General features: G+C 40.5%; 1 protein-coding gene across 1 annotated transcript in view; it reads left to right on the forward strand.

Moving 5' to 3' along the window:
* The window catches only part of CEP85L (centrosomal protein 85L), a 123,198-nt gene extending 100,488 nt beyond the window's left edge, over positions 1–22,710 (forward strand). The window contains exons 5-13 of the mRNA XM_082481490.1: positions 815–932; positions 2,898–3,074; positions 7,687–7,839; positions 8,119–8,273; positions 9,897–10,014; positions 10,334–10,384; positions 16,061–16,168; positions 16,558–16,771; positions 18,165–22,710. Of these exons, the coding sequence (XP_082337616.1) occupies positions 815–932; positions 2,898–3,074; positions 7,687–7,839; positions 8,119–8,273; positions 9,897–10,014; positions 10,334–10,384; positions 16,061–16,168; positions 16,558–16,771; positions 18,165–18,328 (1,258 nt within the window). The 3' untranslated portion in view covers positions 18,329–22,710. The remainder of the gene's footprint in view (positions 1–814; positions 933–2,897; positions 3,075–7,686; positions 7,840–8,118; positions 8,274–9,896; positions 10,015–10,333; positions 10,385–16,060; positions 16,169–16,557; positions 16,772–18,164) is intronic.
* Positions 22,711–25,948: the final 3,238 nt, after the last annotated feature.

Below are 25,948 nucleotides of genomic sequence, written 5' to 3' on the forward strand. Positions count from 1 at the left end.
TAGAACACATCTCAGAGGGCTGTAATGTGGGCCGGGGCTGAGACCTGGCTTGTATTTGCCCTGCAGTCATGCTAGTTCAAATGCAGTCATGATGTAAGTAGTGATATGATTTGTGATATAATTAAATAGTGATATAATAGTGATACTGTTTCTGCTGTACACTGGCCAAGCGATTGGTGTAAGAGGTTAATTCTGGTTTAGTATGCTTGTGGTATTTCACCCTAGGGGTAGGGAACATCTTATGTAAAGTAGCTGATTGAGCAAGTCTTAAGCAAAGCAAAAAGAAAGACCTTGCAAGAAAGCCATGCTGACTATCTTCTATAATGACTTTTTCTTAAGTTCTTTCTGCTCAGCTTGATTTGTACATCCTTAACCTGTGTCAAAAGTCAGCTCTGGCAAAGAGGGGCTGAGCAGATGTCCAGGTAAAACAGAAGTGCAAGTTTTGTTTGCCCTAGGAGCAAATGACAACAGAAGCCTCTTTCAACCCCCCCCAAAATTGATAGAGATTTCAAGTCGTATTTCTACAAGATTTGCGTATTATTGATAGTTGAGCACAGACCCTTTGGGGTACGCTTAAGTGAAAGTTACATGACAACTGTAGTGTAATAGCTCATATCCTGATAAGATTCCAGTTCTAGTGGTAAACTAGACTAGTTGCAGTCTGGCTGTGGTGGGAAAAAGCCCACAGCTGATGTCGGTCCAGGATAGTCAAATAGCATTGTTACAGTATTCTTCAGTATGAGTCTTAAGATCTATGTTTTTTTTAATCTCTGTTCCATTCCTTTTCTTTTCAAATAAAATCTGTGTATTACAGGCAAAAGCAGCAAATTAACAATTTACATCAGAAGATAAGGGAGAATGAATTACGAGCTCAACATGCAAGATTGAGCCATCTTGTGAACTGCGAAGAACCTTACATGGCTAATTTGCAGGTAAAATGGATATTTCTCTTTTAGCAAAGCTTTCCATTGCTCAGTAACTGACACCTGAAAGCACATTCACAATTTACTGCAGTCCAAAATGTAGAGCTTTTGTGATTATTGATGGTTGTGTAATTGTATAACTATAAATTGCATAGAGGAGTGTACCCTGCAAGTGTTAGAGTTTACCTTACATTTGCAGAAATCTAAGTTACATTAACATTTTGTACATGTTTGACATCTGATAAAAATAGGGTAAAATGAGGGATTGTGACACTGTAAGAACAACTGATGGAAGGTTTTCTGAAGAGGAGAAGGAGGTAATGCCCAAAGGAGTGGTTAGCTTGTATCAATAGAATAGAAAGAAGAGATGTGAGAAGGCAAACTGACTGGTGGAATATCTTTGTACAAGACACCCGAAACAGATACGGATTAGTACTCCTAGGGAACACCTAGTCTGAAAGGGAATGTGTAGTGGTATTTTGGGCATACCTGTCCTAATTTTTCTCTAACTAGTGCAAATATCAGAAAGTGTAAGGAAGAGGTAGCATAGGCTAACTGTGAAAGTTTGAGGACTGTGGCTGCTACCCTGTCGTAGCACAGAAATTCCGTTTCCAGACCTTGGTGTATCTAAAAGGCAGTGCAGAAAGAGAATGTTAAAGGCAGATATGCAGAGAAATAGCTTTTCTGTCACCCTTTTATTACGTTATCTTTCTCTGTCACAAACACTGCGCCAGGATCTCAGGATCTCAGCTAGTGTACTTCAGCATGATGTTAATTAATTATCCTTGGGGTAGCACAGCTATGCATCAGGTGAAAGAATCTGGTTTGTGTGAGACAGGAGAGAAATTCAAGTGGAACCTCGGTGGGAAGTTAGGTATTCAGAAACTTTTTCAGACATCTAGGAATGTGGCTTTTGGTGCTTCCAGAAGCTCTTTTATAAAATACTTCAAAATTCTGTTACAATAAAGATTTTGAAGAAAAAAAAAAAAAAAAAAAGACTGCAGAAACTGAAATTCTAGTGTATGTATCTTAGTGTACTGTAATACACTTCAAATAAAGCAACAGATGTGTTCATCTTTCTTAACTTAAAGAGTTAAAGTTTATGATGTATTAGGATTTCTGCTTCATTTGTGTGCCTTCTATAAGATTAACTTACAAATGCAAATCTCCTTTAATGGAGGTTCTAATCTCTTTTAATGCTTTGCTGAAGGAATGTTACTAGTTAAAAATAGTCTCTCTATAATTTCTGTAAAGACACCAATTTATGTTATTAAAAGAATCTTGAAACTGAAAGCCTAGGGGGATGCATCTCCTTTTTCATCCCACATGCAGCTGATTTCCATTTTGTGCTTGTCTTTCTGTGGGCAGTGGAGGTAGAAGAGTAATATTGAACTGTATGAAATGGAGGAGGGTTTTGGTAGACAGGACAGAAGGTAGAAGGCCTGCCTTCTGATTGTAGCTCTATTCACAGGCTTGTGCCTGCACCCTTCTGCACCGCAGGTGCGAGAGCTCTAAAGTTTGACTAGTACTAATGTTCTGCTTTAGAGGGATCTTGAAATTAGAGCATCTCTTAGTTTAATATATTCATAGTCATTTTATAGAGTGTTTTTTCTTCTTAGGGAATGGCATGATAATGCAGTGGCAGTGATTTGTTTGACAACACTTTTTGTTTGGATTTTCAGGCCTTTCTTTTGGAGGAAAAGTCGCACCTCTTCCATATATCTGAGGGGAAATTGGCCCCACAGTGTTCATTTGCATGTCTTGTGAATGTCAGGGTGTCCAGCATCTTTATCTTTTTTTCTCTAGATTCCTGAAATACATGCTGTTACCTTGTATTTTAATGTTTGAACAATCAAACCCCACCCTTCCTGACAGTGGGAAAAAAAATGCAGGACTTGTTTATTGCTGTGCTGCTGAAGTATACCCTGGTACGTGTGCATTCATTTGTTTGATTGTTTTATTTCTTTTTGTAAGCAACCACAGTATGAGAGCACATCACTGCAACCTCACGTTTCGGAAAGATCAACATCCCACGTTGAGGAGCTTGAGCGAAAGATTGCAGCAGCTGAGAATAAGGAATTACAACTCAGTGAATTTATAAAACAAATTTCAAACAAATCTAGTGAGGAGAAAAAGAAGATGGAGGAGAAAGTAAGTGTCTTTCATGTTCCAAATTTCCTTTTGACACTCATAGCAGTATATGTTTTGTTTGCTAAAAAGGAACTTAGTATGTGGGTTGCTGAGCTATTTTCAAAAGGTAGCTAAGCTATCTGTGATAGAAAAATTGATAGTTAGTGATTGTAGGTGTCGACAATGGATAAATCTCAACTAGTAGTTAATACACCCTAAAAAGCGAAACTAGATGAAAAGGCTATTGTGACAGTTTTAACCAGGTATCAGTTAAACTTGCTTTGAAGAAAAGCTAAGAATTTATGTAGCTTGAAGCATTTATTACAGTAAACAAAGTAGCATTTATAAACATAGCAAGAGTGTGAAAATTTTTAGCATGGTCTGTAAGTGCATGCCTCATGTTTTGAGATGCACTTACCAGCCTGGGTGTGTGCACTCAGCAGGAGTGATTCTCTTGTAGTCTTGCTAGGATGTGCAGAGTAGACTTTAGTCTGAGACAAGGAAGGGGCTTAGATAGCTGTGTTCTTGGAACTCTATTGACAAGGGGTTTCTTTGGAGGCTGAAGCAATACCCATGGGTAGTTTTGAAAGTCCTGACAGCCTTCCTTTACTGCAACAGGAATGTGCTATTGACCAAGTCATTCCTCATTAATGTTTAGGGATATATTGTCACTGTTACCATCTCTTCTTTGATCACTGGGCCTTACTACTGGGCTTAGATTTATACTAATGCAGGTTTGAGGGGTAGGAGCAGTATGATACAGTGAAGTGGCAGGTGAGAAGACAAAGAAGAAAGCATAATTCATCTCAAATTCTGCCTTATCATTTCCTATGAACCCTGCAGTATGCTTTTCACTGAGGGTAACATTCAGGAAGGGCAGAAATTGGATGCTGCTGCTTCCTCCTGTCTCAGCTTTTACTGCTTGTGTTCCTCACTGTGCAGGAATTCCTGCTGTAGGTGGTGGCAGTGGTGAGAACCTGTGCAGCAGCGCTTGTGTCAGCGGATTGTACGTAGCTAGGAGCCTGATTCACGGCACAGTTTGGATTCTTCCCCTTAACACCCATCCGTTCTGTGCGCTGAACAAAAGGCTTTCAAGGAGAGAAAGGGCAGGGAGGGAGAACATGTGTTTCTATCATAAAATTAGTGCCCTTATGTTTGAGGGAAGACTGCGGAGGGAGGAAGGAGCTTTGCTGTGTTCCTACAGGGATGTGGCAGGCTGGGAACCCGAGCCGTGGGCTGGGTGCTGAGCCTGGGGAGAGCTGTCTCTAGAGTTCCTCTGCTGTGCTCATAGGAAGATCATCCCAGAGCCCAAAGGCATAGTGTCCCAGGTCAGTGACTGATGTTAGGGGCCAAAACCACAATTTCTGTACTGATCAGAGGGATTGTTGCCAATAGCTGTGCTAGGGTTATTTCCAAGTGAATACCTGACTCTTCAGAGAGGGTAAGTTGTTTTTTTTTTTTCAGCCCAAAGCTGGTTTTGGGCAGGGAGTGGAGAAAATGCTGTTAACATTCAGGTGAGCTTTGCTTGTAAGTGTATGCTAAAAGAACACATAGAAGTTTAGGTTAAGTCTGCTGGCATGCATTTCTACTTCTCTGCCCCACTTTTGCAAATAATATTATCTTTTCCTGCATTAGTTTTTAACATACAACATTTAAATACAGTGTACAGACGGTATGTTTTTGGCAGTAATGGACAAGCTGTGACCATTCGGTGTAGGTCATAGGAAAGAAAACATGGAACAATCCCGTTGCCTTGACCATCTTTTGTCAGTGGTTAGAAGTCTGGGAAAGTCTCCCTCCTCACAAACCCAGCATGTATTAGAACTGGAAAAGGTTCAGAGAAGGGCAACAAAGCAGATATCCATCAGAAAAACACAGGAGGAATGACAAAATCTTCACACTGGAAAAGAAGTGACAGAAGGGGAGCATGATGGAGTGTGCAGAGCCACAGGCAGCCTGGAAGGGACGGAGGGCAGTCAGCTCCTCACTGCAGCTCCCATTGCAGAAGCAAGGGAACATCTCGTGAAGCTTCAGAAGCCAAATACATGATCAGCAAAAGGAGCTGATTCCTCATGCCAGTTCTCTATAGTGAACCTGTAGATTGTCTCTCTGAAGGCTGTTGTGGATGCTAAGAGTATGAGTAGTCTCAAGGGAAAAATGGGTGAGTTGATGGAAGTGCTCTCTTGTTCTAAATGCACAGAAATAATGACTGCCTCAGGAGCGCCCCTAAGGTGAAAGCAGTTGGAGGCTGGAAAAATGTGCTTTCCTTGTTCTTTCCCTACCATAGACAGCTGCTTATGGCTACTGTTGGAGATGAGATGTCGGGCTAGAAGGCCTCTTGGTCTGAAGCATTGTGCCCCTTCTAACATTAGGGTGGATATACTTGATACTTTCCTTTTGAGAAACTGCAGGGCCAGTAGAGATCAGAGGTGCTATTTGTTCACTGCTGGTATCATACCTGTCTTGGCCCCACGCAGACATACCAAGCAAGGAGGTATTTCTACCACCTTTTGAATAATTCTCGTGCCTGAAAAGAAGCATTTTTTTCCCAAGGCTCCATGTGTAGTCAGTGTAGGACTGAGGTGATTGAGAGCTCTTTAATTGGCACTGAAATTTTAGAAGCCTGAAGAAGCTTCCCTGATCTGGCTGGCTAGTGGTCGTGGTAGCTCCTCATAGCTTCCTAGTTGAGGCAGCCTGCAAAGGTAGATACTACAGTACTCTCCACCAGTGTCCATGTCAAGAATTCCTAGGTTCTTCCTTTTCCTTATGCCAGGCATGAGTGTGCCTCTTGGCATCTGCAGATTTTGCAGCCCTCACTTTAGTTCTGAGGCACTTCATCTGGAAGTTGGACTGCTGGGCTGGAAATGCTTCAGTTCATACACCTGTACCCTGGTGTCTGTTCCATCTCCCTCTTCTATGGCTAATTCTGAAGGACTCCTGAAAAGTACTGCTGATAGCCTGTAGTAGTGTTCTCCCCTATGATATCTGTGGCCTTGCTTTTAATATTTAATTGCCAAGAGATGGGAACTTTCCTATTTTTTCCTGCCCCAACAAAGTCATCAGCAGTGTGTGTATGAAGGAGGAAATAAAAAAAAAAAAAAAAAAAAAACAAAAAAAAAAAACCCAAAATCTAAAGGTTGTTTTCCCCTCAGCAGAGTCAGCAAGAGTGAATGGGAAAAAAAAAAACCCAAACGCTTTTTTCTTCTTAGGTGACAGAAGGTGAAAAGAGTCCTTGGGATGATGCTGGGGATGGGATTTAGAGAGGGCGGGAGGAATCTGAAGGCAAACATGGTAGCTACTAGAAGGAGGGAGGTTACAGGAGAAGAAATTGCCTGTGATACATATGCAGGACAAAAAGATTTGGAAACCATGTAATCTTTGTCACACAAGTACTGGAGTATTCTGACTGGTCAACTCGTCGTCCTTAGTGGTATGTGAGAAACAGAGGGAAGGGATTCACTTAGCTAACAGTCAGAGTTTTGGCAATTCTTAATGTGCAGTGTTGGCTTACACGTGCATATTTATATCACTGCCCTAAGGCTTGGGCTATAGGGGGGCATATGTGGTTCTGAAGCACATGTTGTGGCAAAAGATCCTGGCTGAGTTGTAAATTTGCCTTACTGAATGTGTGGTTTACTTGGGCTTTGTGTAATCAGAAAGATTTTAAAGCAGTCTGAAAGCTTTGTTCAGTTTTGAGGTCTTGATAAAATAAAAGATATAAAGATTTCTTGGCCTTTTCACCATCCTCAGTTTTTAGGCCCATATAGAAGGCTGTCTCTGGAAAAGCTTTCCAGATATTATTGACTTAAACTTTTCAGCAGGCTCTGTTACTGAGCTCTGACACTGACAGTGTCACACATTTATTTCTTGGTGAAATGGATGTATGTGGCACCGAAATAAAAGTACATTTAGCATTTACTCTAGTGACAAGTGTTTGTTATCTGCAAATTACTACACCTTAGTTCAAGCAATAGAGATACTGTTCTTCATTAAATTGGACTATGACTGGAAAATACTCCTTTTCCTGCCTTCCTTTGTGCTTTTTTGACCTAGGTAATAAAGCAAAATAAGTACCAGGAATGCAAGCAAAGATAACACAATATAAAAAAAACCTTTTGCAGGCTGATGGACAATTAAGATGCCTGTAGAAAAGGTGTTTAGGAAAGGCACTATTCTGTTCTGATGTCATCTGCTGTAATTGACAGACTGCATGAAAGTCAGGTTGCTGCCTCCAGGTCTTGTTAGGTTAAGTTCTTGGTCCCTGTGTTTTTAGTTGTTTTCCTAGGCCAGAGGGAGAGGATAGACTAAAATATTTCCTGATCATTTGTTGCATATAAACATCTTCATTGGTGAAAAAACTAAGAATATTTTAATTGTTGAACTGTCCGTGTGTTCAGTTCACAAGGCATGTGGAGAGTTCTGGGCAGAGGTGAAGCAACTGTGGTTTGAGGTCACATGTGAGTCTATGATTTGGAGCTGCTGGGATTTATCATTCTTTGGTTTTGTTTTCTGTAGTAACCAACCCTTTTGTGCAGCTGAGAGTACAAGTCTTGGAAGAGTGACCAACCTCTGCTTCCAAAGCAGGTTTATTTTTCACTGTAATCATAAAACATGTACTCTTACTTTCTTCTAGCTTAAAACTAGAGACCGATATATTAATAGCCTGAAAAAGAAATGCCAGAAAGAGTCTGAGCAAAACAAAGAAAAACAAAGACGAATTGAAACCTTAGAAAAATATCTGGCTGACCTACCAACGCTGGATGATATAGAAGGGCAGACTAAGCAGGTAAGGTAAAGGGAGTTTGGTTTACATTTTTAAAATGCAAGTAAGCTCCCTAATCTGTTATCAGGTTTTTTTACTGTTTCAACATATTTTTTTTTTCCACGTCTGTTTAGGAAGAGAAGTATTTCAATGTTTTAGAAAGCACTGTAGCTATTAGGGATTCTCATACTCAGATAAGTGAAATGGGCCTAAGGTTTTACAGCAGGTAACTGCAAGGCTGTGGCCTGCCACAAGGCATTCTGCTAATGTGACATCGTGTCTGACTAATGTAATCTGTGTTAGCTGCAAATTCTAGAAGAGAAGAACAAGCAACTTCAAGAAACTATGACTGAATTAGAAAAGAAGCTTGGAGAGGCCCGATCGCAGTGCAGAGAGAGAGAACTGCAACTGGTGTGTCAGAAGAAAAAAGAAAAAGAGCTGGTCACAACAGTACAGAGGTATGAACAGCTGCTTGGGCTGCGCCCTGAAACGGGTGTGCTTTCCCACCTGATGTCAAGACCTAATGTTATGCACTCTTAATCTATTACAATGCTAATGATTTTTCATGGCATAAATATATTACTGTGCAGAATGACAGTGTAATGCAATGGAAAATCCAACCAGATTTTTATTTGTGTCGAGTTGCAAGTAATGCCACAGAGAAGAGTCTGCCTAGGATGCTCTTCACGATCTTTCTTTAAAGATGTGGGACACCGCTGCAATGGCATCACAGGCTGCTGCCAGATAGAGGGTAGAATAAACACGTGGAGCAAAGGGGCATTGTGTAGAAGCTGTCAGCACTCCTATTTGATAACTAATCCTGTCACGAGCTGTGGAAAAGCTCCCTGGATACTGGCTGACGGGTATAACGGGGAAGGGTCAAAGATTTAAATAAATTGTAGCTGTTTCTTACCTTTTCACTGACGGTGGGGTAATTTACAGGGAAATTTAGCTGTAGCTAATCTGCTGTCATTGAACTTGCATAACTATGAAGAAACAAATGGGACAGACATACATGAAATGATTCCAGATGAGACATGGAGATGTTGTTCTGGTACATTTTAGATCAGGAGAGCTGCTTAAACACTTCTTTTAAAAAAAAAAAAAAGAGGCAAGAGGGGAAGCGAGGGGGAATCACTTTTAATAATTTATGTGGATGTTACTACAGTTCACTGTCCCTCCAGTGGGTAAAGGTGCATGCCAGAGGAGTCTGAAAGTGTTTCCATGATGAAAGGCAAGCTGGTTGTGACACCTTGCCAGCAAAATTGTTGATGCATTGTTTCCATCTTACCAATGAAAGGGCTTTTTTCTTCATGCCCTCATAATCTAGAGGGGGATCATTTTGCCTTTTCTGAAAGCCTACAAATAGTTGAGGTGGCCGCTGGTTTCTAAATTAGACAGCAAGATTAACACTAATAAAGTGTATTTCCTTTCTGAGAGAAGGTGAGCAGGCAAAGGACCTAGCTACACCTAGGAGCTTGAGCTGAGCTAGCTACAGAGGGTCTGAAGGTTGTGTGGGAGCAGCTGGCAGGAGTAGCTTTATGTTCTTCCTTAGAAGTCATAGAGGGCATGAAGGGTAGGCCTCCAGTACTCGGTGCAGCCTCCGATTCTGGACTCCACTTTGAGGTGTATGTGCCCCCAGTGAGAGAGTCTGATTTTAAAGCTCCTGTAACTTTGAGAGGTCCAAAGACTGTTCTGATCTATGGTGGTGCTGGCTTTGCCTGCCACAGTAGCACAGAGCAGCTGTGAACACCACAAACCTTTTCTTTGCTCCTCTCTGCCCACTCTCCTTATGCTGTACTGCTGGAGCTCTGCCTTTTGGGAGATGCACAACAGAATCTGGTCCATAAAGCCTATTCTGCATTAATCTATTCTTGTCAGTGCCACGGTAGCTTTGGTAGTTTAGGATTTTTGCATCATGCATCCACTGTTGGTTTGCTCATTCATAATGCTGAATTCTGCTGGGTACGGTTTTACGGTTCTGGTTGGAAGACGGTGCAACTTTCTAATTTTTCACTAGAACACACAGACCTTCTGGTTTCTGTCAGCACACTTAATTTTTCTTTCCTGTTGAATGGCAGTTTACAACAGAAAGTAGAAAAATGCCTGGAAGATGGTATTCGCCTTCCCATGTTGGACACAAAACAGCTTCAGAGCGAGAATGAAAGTCTCAAAGAAAAGAATGAGAAAGCCAGTAAGGTTAGTCTGCAAATGATCTGTTGGTGGCATCTTTAACCTTGAGTCCTGAATTTCTTTATTTTTTTACTTTAGAAATAAAATCTCGCTAAAGAATTACACATTTGTTGCTAATTCAGATTTCTTTTCAATGGCTGTTTGTTTCTGTTCAGTACGTTTATTTTGCACGAATTTCCTGTTCTGTCAGAGTTAAACTCTCTGTCTTATCACTTACATTTTTTCAAATATTCCATTTAAAATTTGGCTGCACACCTGTCAGCTGATTTTTAAAAAAGGACCTGAAGAGATTCAAGCCTTTAAATTACTCAATTTTATATTCTAGGTCATAGACAATCAACAAAATCAGATAGCTGGACTGATTTTAGACATGCAGGTAAGGAAGTGTGTATATTCTGTTGTTTACTCTTCACATTTTCAGTTCATAAATACAATATTACTAAAGTTGAACTTTGCCCTTTTATCTTCCCAAATAGAAGGCAAAGGTAGAAATGCCTGTAGTTGACCCGTGTTCTCTTGCGGGCTCATAATGCCTTTGTTATTGATGTTTGTATGGTTTAGCACTTTGCTGATACTCATCATAATGTAAAAAAACGTTGCTGTGTAGCATCCTTATTCTGCTGGTCTAGTGGATGTCATATCAAAGCTGCCTGTTTCAAGTATGAGGACTGCCTCTGTAAGTAACAGTGAAACCCCCCATCTGACTTTGGGCTTCAGATGGTCATCCGAAGTGCAAAAAGGGATGTTCATAAGGGGCTTCACTGCTGAGATCCTTGGTGTAGACAGGTGCCTTTCTAAACCATACCACTTCATGTTTCACATTGTTTAAGCAGGTCCCTGTTCAATGGTTTCTGACACGTCATTCATTTAGATATCTTAACTCTCTTGGCGGATCTTGGGCACCTAGCTTGGAGCCAAGGATTTTTCAAGACAGCATAAATTGGCAGCTAGGAGTCAGTTGCAGCTCTGTGGATCAGGTTAACACATCAAGCTCCTGAGACTTGAAAGTTACTTAGTGACCAGTGTTTGTTGTGGAGGAAAGGAAACATTATACAGGTTGTAGGGAAGAAGGTATGACTTGCTCTAGAAAAAGCTGAGCATTTAAAAAAACAAACATCTGTTTTCAGAAAATACTGAAGCCAAAGTCAATAAATTCTAGTTTCTGCATTCTTCTAGATTGGCATTTGTCTCCATGTTTTTGCTTCCTTGCCCTCCAGAGAGACTGATGTTACAGGGTTGAGAATGAAGAAGGTGTTTCTGCTTTGGCTGTGTGTACATTAGGTTTGGAAGAACAACAAAATGGTAGTAAACAATCAGCTGAATGCCTGCTCTTTCTGAAGTGGAAGGGAACACTATGGAGCTAGAATCCAAAGAACAAAGAGACACAAAACTGTTTGTGTAACACTTGCTAAGAGAAAGTGCTTTCTTATTTCCACTTTGCACACTGGAGCCAAGTTTGCTTATTTGTAGCTGTTGAAAGTAAGTTGTCTTCCACCATTAAATTGCTTCCTTTCTCTACCATGCAGGTAAATAGCAGGCCTGATGCACGTCAACAAATGTATTTTTGCTTAATTAAATTACCAAGTATTAAATACATCTGTAGAGAAGCAGCAGGGGAATTTAAGTTGCAACACAACATACGTCTGTTAATTGAAAAGCAAAATCAATCGCTAAGCTTCTGAATATTTAAAGAAAACAAAAATCATCATATTGAGATGCTTTCATGGAGCAGCCTGTTATATGCAAAAATTGTGACACAAGCAAATGTAGTTTTCAGTATTTCGTAATTTAAAAGAAAAGTTCCATAACCATTCTGAGGTTCTCTGTCCCTTATCCCCAATCTTTAGTTAAGATTATTTACATATTTACTATGTGTATAAGAAATATGCACAACTTGCCTAAATGTATTATGACCAACCTAAATGTTCTCATATTTCCTAAACATTATGATCTTTTTTTCTCCGTCACCTTTATCTTGAGACTAGTAACTTCTGTGCACGTTTATACAGATGGCTGTTTTGTGTGCTTAGTCTGAAATGACTTTAGGGAGCTGAGACCAGGAAATGCTGAGTAGTTGTGACAGTCTTGTGAACCGAGTACCGTTCTGTTCTTCAGGACTTTCTCTTACATTTCCTCTTTTGAGGTATTTTATATAAGGACAGAAAATAAGATTTGAAAATGGTGTTAGTCCTCAAATTACTTGTAGGCTACAGCAGCTTCTTTGTATCGTTGATTCCCCTCGCTTTCCACGTTTTTTCCCTAGGAAGCATTGAAAATTAGTTCATTATAAACTGAAATCCCGTATCACAGAGATACAATTTATCTTCAGCTCAGAAGATCTCATTTTATTCCCTGTCTTCTGCCACATTGTGAACTTATTCTTGAGAATGTATTTCAGTTCATTGTTTTTAACTTGCAAGCTGAAGACAAAGAAATTCAGTTTCAGACAGCAGTGTATGAAGCTGTACTAGTTTCTATTTGCTGATAATTGCAGTGGAATGATTTTGATCTTTCATGTATGGTTTTGCTTGGTTGATCTGTTCTCCTGAGTATGAGGGATTAACATTCTGGTTGGTCTTGACAAGATGTCATGTTGCATATATAGTATAACTTCAGAAAGAGAAAAATTATAGATGAGAGCGGCATTTAAAAAAAAAATCTGTATGTACATGATTAATTTAGATATCAAAAAATTAGCATTTTTGTTACCAAAAAGACAGTAGATGTAAGAGTGTGCAATGCCTGCGTTGCCCAAAGTACATCTGTCAGTCCTGTCAGTCACAATAAACCCAAACTCTGCCAGGCTAGGAGTAGTGCCACCAAATTGTAACTTTGGAAAGCACATGGAAAAAGTTAGGATGAAATACAGAGGACTGATAGCACTGTGAGCACTGGGAAATCATAACACTGTGGGCTCAACCAAGCTGGTAAGCACATGTACTTTTTCTGACCTTTAAGATTAGGTTAGCACAGAATGATAGATGTTAGGTGTATCTTCTAGAAATGGGAATTAGTGTTTATTTCTATTAGTTACCATTAAACAGTGCAACTCATGAGCTGAACATATTATTTGGAATATTCTAGAAGTCATTTTTGGAGTAGTTTGTACAGTCATGTAAACTTAATAGCAAATGTAGTTCTGAAAATACACCGAGGAAGGTAATATTTCTGAACCTGTCTTCCCCACCACCTACCCACCCTCAGGAAGGCTGCACGGTCAAACGTTTAATGTCTGGCGTTGACAGAAACATGGAAAGTGTAAGTGGTGGTTCTAATGCGTGTATCATAACTGGGGCTCTGGGTGTCCCTGAACTTGCTCATGAAAGAGAAGTGCATCAAAGACTATTAAAAATTTGAAGACACTTGGAAGCTGGGAGGGTGTTTTGGACACCTGCAATTACTGTACTGCCCTGTTCTCCTCCTCCCTAAGCATCTTCTGTTTGGCTGCAGACAGATCTAGAGGGACCTTCAGTCTGACTCAATATGGCGATTTTCTCAGTAAAAAATGTTTTTGGTGTTTGTGTTGTGTGTGTGTTTTTTTTGTTTGTTTGTTTTTTTTTTTTAAAAAACACACAAACCAAAAACCTAAAGGAGACGGTTCAACAGCACTGCAAGTTCTGATCATCTGCAAGCGCGACAGAGGAAATGCCTGAAGCAGAGCTATTTCCTGCCCTCTCCTGGCCCAGGGTGTTTCCTTTGACGTGGGACAGGGCCCTCTTTCTTCTTCCCCTTCCTCCCACTGGAGTGCGAAACCGTGCTTTCTTGCACAGCTTATCTTTAGGATGCACATTACTTCAGCACTTCCTTTTGAGGGGCACATCAGGGGTGAACTGAGAGGTGGATCAAGTGTGTGAAAACGGTTTTGAAAACAAGTAGTCATGTCTGGGTTCTGCCTGCTGATTCTGATTACTTACATGAAAATAAAATGTGGATTTTTTTTTAGTTCATATTAAGTGTGTACACTTAGCACCATTGTTCCCAGCTTTGCAAAGGGTATGACAAGGTACTGTCTCTTCTCACGGCTTGTGCAGCATTGAGCAGAATGTGATGGGAAATTTTGTCAAGGCTGCACACGTCCTATGAGTAGCCAGGCCATTAAAACCTCTCCTCAGTGTCAGCCCTGCCTTTCCTCTTGTCACTCCCTGCCTTCTCATCAGCACTAATAATTCTTATAGCTGGCAAGTCAATTAAATGGCTTCTTGTCCACCCAGTAGGCCACATACATGATAAAGGGCAGGCCTGTATATATACATAGTCTCTTATGTGCTACAGCCCCCAGTACTGATAACCTGAAAGTTCCATTCTTCATACATATTAGGAGCAACTCACACAAGAGTAAATTTGTTTCCTTTTCCAAAGCTAAATTGTTTTCCTAAGACCCCAAAATCAGCATAGCTTGACGTGATTTGCTGTGGTTCTGTCAAGTGGGGAGTTTGTGGGTTTTTTTTTCTGTCTTTGAATAAGGTTGCAGAGTCATAATGCAGCAATTTAAACACATTTTTTACTGGGGACTGACATTGATCTCTCTATAGCATTTTTTTTTAAGCTACCACATAGAATTCCCTGTGAGAGAGTTCTCTACTTTGGAAGAAGAATCATTAGGGTTGTTCCCACAGAGATTCAAGAAGAAACATTCTTCTGGGACAGTGTCATTCCATAAACTGAGCGCCATTGGTTTGTGGAATGCAACTTCTCCCCCCATCATTGTCTCCAGTTCCACTCTGTGGAAGGCTACAGTCAAAACTGTGCCAAGACATGCACCATTGTTACCAGTGCTCCAGCTGTATTTTGAGCATGATGGGATTGGATTTGCATCTTATAATTGAAATTGGGCAACAGGTTTTACATATTAACGTGCTGAGCTTGGGGTGAGGAGTAGGTTTTATATGCACTGTGCTAGCACAGCATTGGATTTGTGAGTAATACCATTAATGACAAAAGAGGATTTTTTTCTTCATGAAAGCTGAAAAGATCTCTCTGTTTTAAAGCATCAGGAGTTTATATAATCCCTATTCATTGTTAATAATATTCAGATAGGATAGTTCGAATATTCCTTTTTCTGGATTTTGCCAGATGACCTTGAAAGACACATCTACAGATCTAAAAGCCAACTAGTGGAATAAATATGAGTGCTTTTAACAACAAAGACACCTGTGGTCATAATGAATTCACCCCCCAAAAAAAATCCACTTTGGAAATACCTCATGACTTCTCAGTTTCAACTTTCTAGGTGAAAACTGGGGAGCTGACAGAAGCTGTTTCCATATTGCAGTGGTTGTTCATTTGTTGCTGCTTGCGACTGATCTGGAAGTCAGTCATGGAAAGCTCCAATACTTCAGTCCAACAGCACCGTAGAAACTTACTGCTGTTTTCATTACTGAAAATAGTAATTATTGTATCTGTTAAAAATGACATTATAAACTACAAATAAGTTGTTGCCTGTGGTTGTTTTTTCAATGTGGTAGAGTTGTATAGATGGATCTGATTTATCTTATATGTGAATGGTTTTAAAGTGCTTGCTGCTCTGTATCAACTGTCAGAGGCTTTCCTCTTAGCTGTATAGAAGGTGAGATGAATTCTGTGTTACGAAAGGTTGTAGGAAGCCCTGCCATAGACTTGTGGAAAATAGAGACCAAAAAATTCTTCAGTTACAACTTGGAATTGCACAAATGAAGCTTAGCTGTCATTAATCTGCTTATTTCAAGTTAAATTATTTATTTAGAATAAACAATATTGCATGGCTATTTTAGACTTCATGCATTCTGCATTGGAGTAACATTTTGCATACATATTGTCCTTTTGTTTCTAAACGGATACTGCTTATTTAAAGGGTTTCACTGATACTTGGAATAGCTGTGTTAGTATACATACAGCTGTTGGGGTCCAGTTGAATATTACAAGGTGAACATGGTAGAAAATAAAACCCAAAGAATTAATATGAAAGCAATAAATAATTGAAACTCAGAAATTTACTGAGGATGCATGTTTTTGTCAGTACTAATATAAAGTGTGAAAATTTTAAATCTTTACCTATGCTTTTCATTCGATTTAGTCTATGCAAGAGAAGCTTTTGCAAGAAAAGCTGATAGTTCAGAAGATGACAAATGATCTTGAAGAAAAAGAAAGGAATATAGAGCAGTTAAATAAAACTCTCTCTGAAGTAAGTAAAAACTCCAAAAACCCAACCCCTGACCACACCAGTTGGGAAGAATCTTATGGAATGATTATAAGATTTCAGGGTAGGGCTGTATGAGCTTAATTACATACTTGACTGTGCTGCCTGACCTGCAGACATATAATAGATATTATCCCTACCGCAGGAAGTGAGAACTTCAAGGGTGAAGGCCGCTAAGCAATGGTAACATGAAATAGACAGCCATGTAAAAGCTGTCTATCTGCCATTCTTTAGAGGGGTACAGAAATACTGATTACATGTATGGAAAGTAATTATTTTTAATTATATTGTTTGTGGTTTGAATCAGGAAACTTTCTGCTACAATGTGTACTGCAGACTAACTTTCCCCTTTTTCCTATCTACTTTTCACAAAGAACCAAAGACTGATGGAAGAGAACGCTTCCCTGAAGGAACAGATGCGGCAGGTGGAGCAGTCCAGGCAACCAGTATCTGAGAAGATGCCTATAGCAGACCAGTTGTTCAAGGAAATGTCCCATTGCTTGTTTGACTTGAAAGCACTGTGCAGTATTCTTACCCAGAGAGCTCAGGGCAAGGAGCCTAACCTTTCCTTACTGCTGGGAATCAGATGTAAGTGATGTTGTCGTTCCAATGCTTAGTAGTGTTTTGACACAGAGGAGTAACAGTTTTGCTAAGTGGTGCTCAAACTGCCAGCTGGGCAGTCCAGTGTCCTCCTTGCTATGCAACTGGAGCAGTTGTGCATGATGTGTACTCCTGGAGCTCTCTGGAAGAGCTGGGCTTTTAGTGCACCTGTGCTGCTAAATGCCTATGACTATACAGGTCTTTGCCAAGTCTGGAGAGAAGGTAGCTGGGTCTTCATATGGACCCAGTCTGTACGTACATTCACCCCACCAGAAGAGAAAGGTGTGTAGCCAGATGTCCATCCCTCCTGAGACACATTGCAGTCGCCATGAGGGTTAATGGATGCTTTTCTGTCAAACGTGTTCTGCTCTGTAAACTCATTTTAAAATGAGAGAGGTTAGGCATAAGCGCACCTGGTGTGGCTACATCACAGGCCTGGTGTGGCTAAATCACGTGGTTTTGTTTTAAAGTCCTTGGGGTCAAGTGGGAGGAATATACATTTGCTGTTTCAACATGTGTATGTCTGGTTTAGGGGTGGGAAGTGAGGGTGTCTGCATGTATTAGATAAGCCTAATGCCCAGCAACTCCATCTCCAGTACTGTTAACGGCACATCTAGTCTTCAGCACTCGTTAAGCTGTTAAACTTAACCAGGAAACGAGAAGCATGCCCTAAAGCCAGTCAGCATAGTGAGTTTGTGTTAGGTCTCTTCTTTTAATGGGCTTAATAAACAATTATGTTGCTTTGACCTGAATGTATCCTATTCTATTGTTTTCTGAGTGTTAATTAGAATTAATCAGATAGTCGAGTTCAGCAACCAGTCTATCAGCAAGGTAGAAAGGTAAAAGTATAATGTCCTGTGCAGCAAGAGCTGCTACGTGCCACATACTCATTTACACCATAACCCCCTGAAGTACTGGGGAGCGCAGTATGTGCCGGTCTCAAAGTCCATGAGGCCATCATCAGCCAGCAGGATGAATAGTGCAGCATATCTGTAGTACTATCTCATTGTCTTACATGGCCTCCTTTCCCAAGCCCTCCTATCCCTCTTTTCCGAGTGGCTGTAGAAACCTCCAAAATCTCTAGGAAATAGTTGTTCTACCCAGTTATTTCACTGCTGTTGAGATCCATCAAACTTTAGCAAGTCTAGATCTTGGTGCAAACAGCAAAGCATGCCTTTCAGAGAAGCGCTGATGGACTCTGAATTGACTTTAAGTTCACATGGTACCACATTTTCTTGGCTTTTCATCATACTAAAGCACGACTTGTCTTGATGTGATTAAGTTAAAGTGACCTGCCCCTTATTTCAAGGGGGACTGACTAATTGAAATATTCACAAAGTGCAGTTGCTAGAGCCTTAACCTTGAGCGTTGTTTTTTGTAGCGCTGAGCTGTTCATCTGAAGAGAATGAAAATTACCACAGCACAGAAACCCTTTCGAAGAAGCTCTTGGACGTTTGTCAGTTACGAAAGGATATTGATGAATTAAGGACTATAATGTCGGACCGTTACGCTCAGGACATGGGGGACAATTGCATTACTCAATGACAACATTTCATCTAGTAGCAAATGACTTATTAAATGCTGCTGTGTCGCAGGTCTTTGCATTTCTATTAAGGAGCCATATTGGAAGACTGCAAATAGCACCGCACGTGCGTCTCTCTGAGGTTTGTGAATATTTGATCTCGGGAGTCTGGCGGGTAGGGAAGAGTCATTGTTTGAACAGTGGTACAAACTACAAGAAATCTTTTCTCGAAACTACTGAATGTAGGAACAAGCTGTGAAGAATGATTCAGTTGGATACTCGGTTTCCTTCAGTAAAGCTCATTTTGTTACTTCACCTAGTTTGTGGAATCAGAGCATCAAAACAACCGTGCTGCTACTACTCTCTTTTCCTTCATCAAGGGTTTGTGTGGCATTATCTGTGTTCTGAAATTGGAGCAGAGGGTCAAAGGACCTACAGCTCAGTGTGGTGAAGCCAGAGGCTTCTGCAATGGCACGTCACTCCAGGAATTGCAGTTGGAACAATCTCGGAGCAGTACAAAATGTAGTTGCTCTTCAAGTTGCCTAAAAATTTCGATACAGGGAAGATGATGTTTTTAGTAATGGATGTCTAGCTGCTTTGCCCAACAGCAGAAGACTGCCAAGTTTTAACTCCTTTATGCAGATGAAGTCCATAAACTATAGTGCTGTCAAATTGTTTTAAGCATTCTCACATAGCTGTAAGAAGTTTCAATAATGAAGTCGGTGACAAACCCAGAGAAGCTGGAAGGCATGAAACTGCAGCGCGGTATGTGGCTGTCAGAGAGGGGAAAAAAAAAAAAGACTGTATTTTAGTGTTTGTACCATACTTACTTTTCCCTTAGGTCATCTCCATTTTAAGATTTGTCTGGTCTATATTCCATCTCTGTAGGCCTCTGATGAGGTTGTGAACCACCTCAACCATTCCTTATCACAGCTACAAAACGGGTGTTTCTCACTTGGCAGAATCAGGGCTCAGAACAGAATGTTTCCACTTAGCAGTATTAAGGACTCGGTTATGGGAGGACTGCAAAATTTTCCACGCTGTTTGGGAATTCCTGATTTCTCCATTTATGTAGGAAGCTATTACATTAAAAAAATAAGATCATGTTCCATAGTTTATTCGGTGAGTGTCACTTGGCAGTGCTGTTTCACTCCCGTGGGACAGATGACATATGAACGCTTCAAATTTCCTGGAACATTACTGCAAGTTAGCTGCACAGTTATGCATGGTGTAAAATAGTATTTAACTGAAGGAAACAAAAACTTGCAAAAAGCAAACCCACTCTCAAATCACACTGTTAAGAAAACATATGAGCATCAGTTACGCGTATGGTATCAAAAGCAAATTTCAAATGACTAAGGTGCGAGTCAGTGAACTGACCCAGAGTGTGGATAACAGCAGAAATCTCTTAGAAAGCTTAGCAGTTAGAACCAAGTAAATTCTAGGGTAACATTTTTATGGCAAAAGTGTTAGCATCTTCAGTTTTCTGATGATATTTATGTTAATAGAAAAAAAAATGGTATAGCAATGTAGACTGGTTACCAGTTTTAACTTGGTGATGTTTTGCTTTCTGTTCATTGTTAAACAGTTATCGTTAATGTTGTTTTCATAATTTAGTGATTTTATTTTTTTTTAGCTATATGGACTTATTTATTTGACAGTTTTCTCTATCCTGAACCTACACGTGGACTAATTTGTGAGAAGTAGTGTTGCTATTTATATTATTGCTACATGGTGTTTTCAGATAGATTAATCTGACTGGTTCAGCTCCTGTGAGCACTAAAACAGTGTTTAGATGAAATCTCAATTGAAATTGCCTAGTGTCTCTACTTCAAGGTAAAAACCGAGGCCATTTTATTTTAAATTTCTATGCTCTTTCTGTAGGTCTGAAGGTGTCCTTTTATACTAGTGCAAAACTGAAAACAAGGATCTTCGCACAAATGGGCTTGCAGAGTTTCCTGGGCCTCTAACAGTATAGGTTTTTGTGACTGGGGCCTCAGCTTGTTCCTTTGGTGTAGTTTGTTGGTTTTGGCCCCACAGTGAAGTAATAGTCTCCGGTTTGTGGCATCTGTCTTGTAACAGAATTCAACAATAGCATTTCAGATAATAAACCAGAAGTATTAGGGAGAGAGGAAACACCTAAGTTGTATGTTATTATTTCCTTAGATGGAAATGTACCTATAAAAAATTACAAAGCAACACATTTTTCTAAATTTTATGGGAATTAGAAGCAGTTTAATAGAGCAATTAGAGAGGAGCAGGAGATTTTTTGAGTCACCTTGAACTGTTAAGCTGGTCGCTTGGCTGGTGTGCTTCCACTGTCCCTCCTCTTAAATGGTGATACTGTACTGCAGAGTTGAGATCAGTAATTTATATTTGCAAAGCACTTCAGGAGCTTTTATGCTCTTCAAGTATTAGTTGAAAGTCCCTCAGGAAGGAGGTCCCATTTCATTTGTAATTCTTTGATAGCAGTACTGTAATCCTGCATTGTAATATTTTTATTATGGAACTGGTAATATTTATGTTGACTTTAAGGCACTTGATTTTAAAAAAACCCTGAGTTTATCTGCCTCTGTCAAATTGAAGTAGGGAGGTAAATGATGGATGTATGAGCCAAAGATGCAGACTACCAATTGACTGTCTACAGTGATACAGTATTTTGCTTTGATTTCTTAAAATTTGGCCTGTTATAGTAGTGGCAATTACTATATATGCATCAGTTTACGGATGCCTCTAAATGGAATAAGCTTTGTCTAAGATATGCATGATTGTTTAATTAGTTAAAATGTAGTGCGTGTGGTCTCATTCAGCATATTTAATACAGAGTTGATTAATGAATGTTAACATTGGAACTGCTTAGATTTAGTCATGACAACTTTTTGCTGTAGCTGTTAGACAATCTCAAGGGCTGAAAAACAACTGCTAATGAATGGATACTGTACCGTTCTGGCTGTCAGCAAATTTGTACAGTAATTTTTTGTATAGTTTCCGATTGAATTTATACAATCCTTTAGAAGATATTTACAGTAACTACTGTATTCAAGAATGTATTTTGAAAAAAAAAAAAAAAACTTGGAAAGTAACTGTCTTCGGACAAGCTATAGGTGATGCTATGTATTTACTATATAGAAGTAACGCAGCTCAGTTGTGTAAATGTGATTTAGGTTGCTAGCCTCTGCTGTGCAGCTTTGTAGTGTGATAGTTGTGTGAAATTGGAGATTGCTGTCACCACCCACTCGGGCTCCAGCATTTGAAACTGCCCTGGCCGTAAAGTCATTACGAGAGCTGAAATTTTGTCCTTTTCACTTGAAAAGGTTTCCTTCCTTCCTTTGCCCTCGCTGCTCGCCATTTGTTTCAAACTTTTTTTGGACATTTTTCTTGCAGAGTAATAGCACAAGGAAAGAAAGCAAGCAAACCCCTTCCTCCGTGACCTGCTGCCCTAGCACGGGCAGTGGTGGCACGCTGCAGTCTCTCCACATGGATGTAGTTTGCTCTAGTTTTCCTTGTCCTTATCAATGATGTTACGTAGGTGGAGTTGGAGGTATGACTGGGCTCTTCTCATTGATGTGACACGTTCTGTCATGAGCGGGGAAAAGATCTTCTGAACTAATCTGCATTCTTCGACTGTAAACAAATCAATGGTTATTATCTATAGGGATGACTTATTCTGGTAGCTCATTAGCAATATTAATTCCACAGCTGCATACCTTTGTGCCTTTATTTGCCTGAAGTAAGTGTATATTCCCCTTGAACTTTAGATAAGTTGTTAGGATGCTGATGACTGCACCTTGTTTTCCTCTTTACCTGCCGGTATTTTGTTTATAAGCTTTTGTAGTAAGAACTCCGCATAATGCCTGGAAACAGAAGTACTTAAACTAGGTACTAGGTGTACACTTTGAATGTTAGGCTGGTTGTAGTGTGCAGCTTTTTTGAATATGAAGCCTGAACAGGAAACTCAAATCATAATGTGTTTATTTTGTGTATATTAATTACAGTATATCATTAGTTCAGTGGGGAGGAGTGTCTGGAGCTATCTTTTAAAAGCACAGCTGACATACGTACTGGATCAGTCCCTGAAGACTGGTAGTTTTGTAAATTGGGTTCAATTTTTGAACCGCTCAGAATACCTCATATGTAAATAGAGTTGTCATGACTTAATCACAATGTGTTCATTGTAAAAATTAAAGGAGCCACTGGCTGGCTCAGCTTTAGGCTTGTTGTTCTTGCCTCTTTTTGTAATTTTTTTTAAAGTAGGGTTTACAGCTAGAATTTTGAATGCCAAAGTTCTATTTATTAAATAATAATAAAAGTTTTCATTGTTAATGACTGGTATTTTTCCACTGGAATTTGTTTGTTGATGTTTGGGATTTGTATCCACAGAGCAAAAATAAATTTTGTTACAAAAGTGATTTCTTCATTCTTCTCATTTGTCCAATATCTGACATGTGACAGAAATGACCAAAGCTGGTCCAAGGGCAGGAGACAAGAAAGGAATCGTGAAAGAACTTCCCAGTGCACACCCCAGCTTCCCTTTGTTAGTCTGTATTTCTGCTTGAATACCAACTGATGGAGCTCCCTTCCTGGCATTAATTTAAAAAACAAGCAAACAAACAAACAAAAAAAAACCACAACAAAACAACAAAAAAACCCCAAGGCCTCGGTAGTGAAAACATCGTATCAGTGTAATGAAAATATTTTAGAGCAGAGTTCCATGTAAAGTCCTTGCTGCTTTTTTAGGCAGGTGCTGCTGTTGTCCATCTTGGATGCTGATTGGAGACATCACAGGTAGGACTCTCTAAAAGACAAAGTTGGCACAAAATAGTAGCCAGAAGTGTTATGATAGTTAGTTTTGAAGATGCCAAAAGATTCATCAGCTTTGGAATGTGTGGTTGACCCAAAGCCAGTCACACAGGGCAAAAAAGAAAATGGGATGGTGAAACGAACAGTGGTAGGTAATGGTACAATGGTACCAAGGAGAAAACTCGGCATCAGAAATGATGTGTGTTTTTAATTATTATTTTTCATTTAGAAAGCACAGATGGATGGATGGCCAGACTGAGCAGTAGTTAAGGCCGTCGAGAATCCCTGCCGCGTGACGTACTGCAGGTCAGCATAGTTCAACACAACCAAGCGGTGTTGACTTCCCTTCCATATCAAGTTAGTGCAGCCTCGGGAGAAGTTAAAGGTTAAGGATTTTAGTCAATGAAACAGGAGCCCTCGCAAGTGCCGAGGGAAGCGGGGTCACCCAACAATGGTTTCTTCTCTGACAGCTCCCTATGAGGAATCTTAGGTCCTGTTTGGAGCGTCTAGTGCTGAATGAGCTTTGTGTGTAGAGCGGTGTTCCCTGCTTCCCCCAGTACACTGCATTGTGCAGAGCACAAAAGCTGATGCTACCTCTTCTATTCAAAGACACTGGGAAATTCACTTTAATTAGCTAATGCATTATATATGGTAGAGATCACTCACTTTTCTCCAGCCTTGTGACTGAAAGTTGAATGATGGGCTTCTAACTCAATTAAAAACATTCTGTGCCCTGTGTAAATGTGTGTAAAGGGCTGCACAGATGCCAACTTTCCATAAGATTTCTGAGCGTGACCTTTTGTGAGCTGCTCAAAGTCAGGTTTAGGTTTCAAAGTATCATGATTAAAGCACTGCTAACAATAGTAGTGGTAGAAAATGTTCTGTTGCCTTTATGCCACAAACAAAATACAGCTCCAAATGTGGATAAAAATGAAACCTTAAAACAATAACGTTGCGCATAACCCCGCAGCATCTTGAATGAGGACAACTTGCAACAGCTAAATCTGTGGTAGATTGCCTACGTTATGTAAATTAAGCAATTCTGCAGGATGTGCTAACGACACTGGGTCGTTTGTTTTGTAAATGAATGGGTTCAGTATACTTGGCGAATTGCCAAGTGGCAAGGGAATGACGGTATTTAATTATGTTTTAGTATGCGCATATTTCTCTTCCTACTTTGTGCCCTTTGGGGGCGGCTGCTCCTTTTCTCCTTCTCTTGGTGTTGCGGGTCTGAATTTTCTGGAGAAGGCGGCATGCTTCAAGTCATGGACCTGAAGCCTGCTCAGTTTGTGGGGAACCTGATATGCTCAGCTAATGCTTCGCGGCCCTTTCACGAACGGTTTGGCTGCTCTCCCAAAGAATGCGACCCTGTGGGTATTAATAGACCAGAAAAATGATTTACTGGTCTGTGTACCTGCGAAAGCATTTGCCTGGAGGAAGGCAAAAGGAAACCGATGTCAAGTTCTGGTCGAGAAAAATGGTATCTGTTGCTGCGAGGGTGAATTGCAAGGCTTAAAGGTTGTGGTAAGAGAGTTTTTGGAGGGAAAACCCCTCCTGGAGGGGGAACCAAATAGAATTTAGTATCAAAAAAAAAAAAAAGCTCATCTCTGCTCCATTAAAAACTGAGAACACAAGTAGTCCCTGACTGCCAGGGAGATACCACAAACCCATCCCAGACCAAATGGGCTGTATTAATCTTTGCGGTGGCCCCAGGTGCCAAACGGGAGGCTATTTCAGAGCCCGGCTGCTGTCAGCCTGTGTTGGGGAGAGGGCCCAGCCCCATGCAGGGATGGTTGCCCACTGCCCTGGCCCCCAGGGCTGAGCTCTGCCTCGGAGGGGTCAGGAGCTAGCCCCTGGCCTTGCGGCCACAAAACTGGTCATGGTGGTCCAATGTGGGCTGAGCCAGAGGCTGGATTTTCCTGGTTTCTCAAGATGATGACTTGCCCTTTCTGGCACCAGGGAGATGCGGCTGATTAAGGATTTTGGCTAGCTGTGGCACAGGCGCTGCCGCCTGTAGCTTCAGTCACAGAAAATGTAGACCTTATCCCTCCCATGTTAGCACAGGGGGGAAGAGGCAGAGTGTGAAGCCAAATTAGCCTTTTACATGTTCCCAGGACTGTTGTACTGGGCCAGCAGAGAAAAGTAGTTCAAAATGTCTGCGTCGGCTGCTGACCCTTTTCTCTGATGAGACAACAGTTCCTTATCAATTGTAATGATTTACTATTAGGGAAAAAACCCTCAACCTTTAATCACTACATTTGAATGGCTTAAAACAGTTTTTTGCTGTTGATTGTCTGATGACAAATTAACTGCTGTTGGCTTTTTTTCCAGGCTGTATTTATGACGCCGGTGTTGTGGAGGAAGAGCATTACAGAAATCAGTTTGGCTGAGATCCTGACACTAATGCCGTACTTGCAGCAAGGACTCATTACACTCTCTGTAATCATATACGCTTTCATTAATTTACCAAAGTATTTTGCAGGATGCTGCAATCACTTTGAGACATTTTCGTTTGGTTTTGCGTTTCTAACTGGAGGGATCAGGTGTGTAAGGTCTCGGCTGGGGGAGGACAGGGAGGAAAGACCTCGCTGTCTGTGTAGATGTGGCTCTTCACAAGAGCAAGGCAGCATGCCTTTCTAAAGGCGATTCGGACGACAGGACTTAATGGGCTGATGCATTTTCTGACCTTCTGCTATTTTTGATCCCATAATGGTTAAATCAGACATTGTCTAATTTATTGTCATTTTACTCGGAGGGGGAATCCAGCAACAGGGAGAGAGGGAGAGAGGGTGCCACTGATCAGAGTGAGCGATGACACACACTTTTTCAGGTGATCCATCTTC

This window comes from Vanellus vanellus (genome assembly GCF_965231255.1).
Source record: "Vanellus vanellus genome assembly, chromosome: 3".
Lineage (NCBI taxonomy): Eukaryota > Metazoa > Chordata > Aves > Charadriiformes > Charadriidae > Vanellus > Vanellus vanellus.